Source organism: Quercus suber, unplaced genomic scaffold (genome assembly GCF_002906115.3).
Source record: "Quercus suber isolate HL8 unplaced genomic scaffold, Cork oak 2.0 scaffold_620, whole genome shotgun sequence".
Classification (NCBI taxonomy): Eukaryota; Viridiplantae; Streptophyta; class Magnoliopsida; order Fagales; family Fagaceae; genus Quercus; species Quercus suber.
This window is the reverse complement of record NW_027070063.1, coordinates 420924-423178: the sequence shown is the minus strand read 5'-3', so window position 1 is coordinate 423178 and position 2255 is coordinate 420924. Positions and strand designations below refer to the sequence as shown.

General features: G+C 33.9%; 1 protein-coding gene across 1 annotated transcript; it reads left to right on the top strand.

The window, feature by feature from the left end:
- Positions 1 to 359: 359 nt before the first annotated feature.
- LOC112032283 (feruloyl CoA ortho-hydroxylase F6H1-3-like) lies at positions 360 to 1036 on the top strand (the record flags this gene model as incomplete). Its single annotated transcript, XM_065765308.1, has 1 exon — positions 360 to 1036. A coding segment is annotated over one exon (633 nt), but the record flags the coding sequence as incomplete, so codon positions are not given.
- Between the last annotated feature and the right edge of the window lie 1219 nt (positions 1037 to 2255).

The window sequence follows — 2255 nt, the reverse complement described above, 5'->3', positions numbered from 1 at the left end:
ATGAACCACCATCAAAAACCCATCTCAAACGAGTCAAACCCTTTTTTTCATACCTAATTGATTCACAACTCGGACAAGCCACCATTGCCTTCAATTTCTTGAGAGGCACACAACAACCAACACACATAGACACTCGCACACAAGCCAATTAGCACCCAACATCCCATAATGCTTACAAAATACTTAATCCCTAGCAACATCATTCAACCAAGCAATATAGATTACAGGCTTATATAATATTAGGGTTTACACTCCAAATTTTTAGACAAAATCAAAATGACTCCAAACTAAAGGGTTCAATTTATAATTTAATCCATGCTTTAGTTTGGTAAACTAAATTACTTTTATCAGTGGACTAATTGTCGTTTGCTTTTAGGGATCAAGTTCTAGAATACATAAGGAGTTCCGAATTGGTTATCACAAGGTTATTAGAGGCACTAATGAAGAGGTTAAATGTGAAAGAAATTGATGAGACAAAAGAATCTCTCTTAATGGGTTCAAAGAGGATTAACTTTAACTACTATCCCATATGTTCTAATCCTGAGCTCACAGTGGGAGTAGGTCGTCACTTAGATGTGTCAACTCTTACTATCCTCCTTCAGGATGATATTGGTGGACTCTACGTGCAAGGAAACGACGATAGCTGGGTTCATGTTCCACCTATAAGTGGTTCCCTCATGATTAATGTTGGTGATGCATTGCAAATAATGAGCAATGGTCAATACAAGAGCATTGAGCATCATGTGGCTGCCAGTGGAAGCAAGAATAGGATTTCAGTTCCGATTTTTGTTAATCCTAAGCCATATGACATGATTTGTCCTTTCTCAGAAGTTCTTGCAGGGGTTGAGAAAGCATTATACAAGCAAGTTCTTTATTTAGATTATGTCAAACATTTCTTTAGGAAGGCTCATGATGGGAAGAACACAATTGAATTTGCAAAAGTCGAATGTTTTTCTGAGGTGTGTGAGGTTGTTCTGTTGCAATGGAAATAATTTTGATGAAATAAAATTTGGTCTAATAGGACTAAGTTACTCTCTCTCTCTCTCTCTCTCTCTCTCTCTCTCTCTCTCTCTCTCTCTCATTTGTCATCATCTCCTTCATTACGTTCTCCAACTTCAACATTTCTCTTCTAAAGAATATCACGCTTCTCTCTAGATTCAAGTTGGTAATAAATTTGCCACATTAAGTCTATAAGGGGATGTTAGATCTGTTAGGGCTCATTAATGTTAGATTTATTAAGATTCAAGCTTATCGTAAAACCTAAGCTTTTATAAGTCTCTACTTGCAAGACAAATAACTTTATAATCATACTTGGATTAGAATTGGATTAGGTTAAGTTTTCCTAAAAATACCCTATGGTGTAAAATTTAGTTTTATTGTGTGAACATCATCAATTCCATCTTGCTCTCCTTCTATCAATCAACATGAAAAATATGTGCTCTATAAACAAAAACGAAATGCATTTGGCGTGCAATTTGTAAAGAACAAAGAAGATTAGTAGGCCCTGCAAGTTTCAACTTGAGAGGACAAGTATCATCAATGGAGAAATCACATGCTGAGATGAAATATATAAACAGGACATGCACTTTAAAAAAGCCAGACAAGTTATAGAATCTAGAGTGCAGTTTTGAATTTGAGATCTATATCAAGTATAGGTAAAGAACAAAGAAGATCAGTAGGCCCAAGAAGTGCAAGTTTCAATTTGAGAGGACAAGCATCATCAATGGACAAGCATCATCAGGAATAGGTAGCTGAAATTCTTTGATGAAGCTTTCAAGCTACGAGCAGTAATTTCACCCATAAGCTCACACAGACGTTTCTCAACGTCTTTTTCTTTTAAAAAACATTTATATAATATATATATATCTAGTTCACCGCAATACTACTAGTTAGATTTAATAAGATATTTTTTTAAAAATAAATAAAAAACTAAAATAGTATAAATATATTGAGTGAATAGTTTTTTTTTTTTTTTTGGGAACAGAATCAGATTGCTTGAGAATTCAGTTTTTTTTTTTTTTACGATATCAAATTAAACTTCAAGAATTAAGGAGATTTTAAACAAATTTTGAGGAGATAAAAAAAAAAAAAGAATGCAATTTAAGAAGAAACTTATATATTCTCGCTATGGCTTGAAAGGGAGTGGTATTTTCATTTTGGCCGTGAAAAATTGTGTGGTGGGGCTCCGCTAATGATCACAACATTCAAAAGTAAAGTGTACAGAAAAAGACATATACTTTTGAGGTTTGTTCATG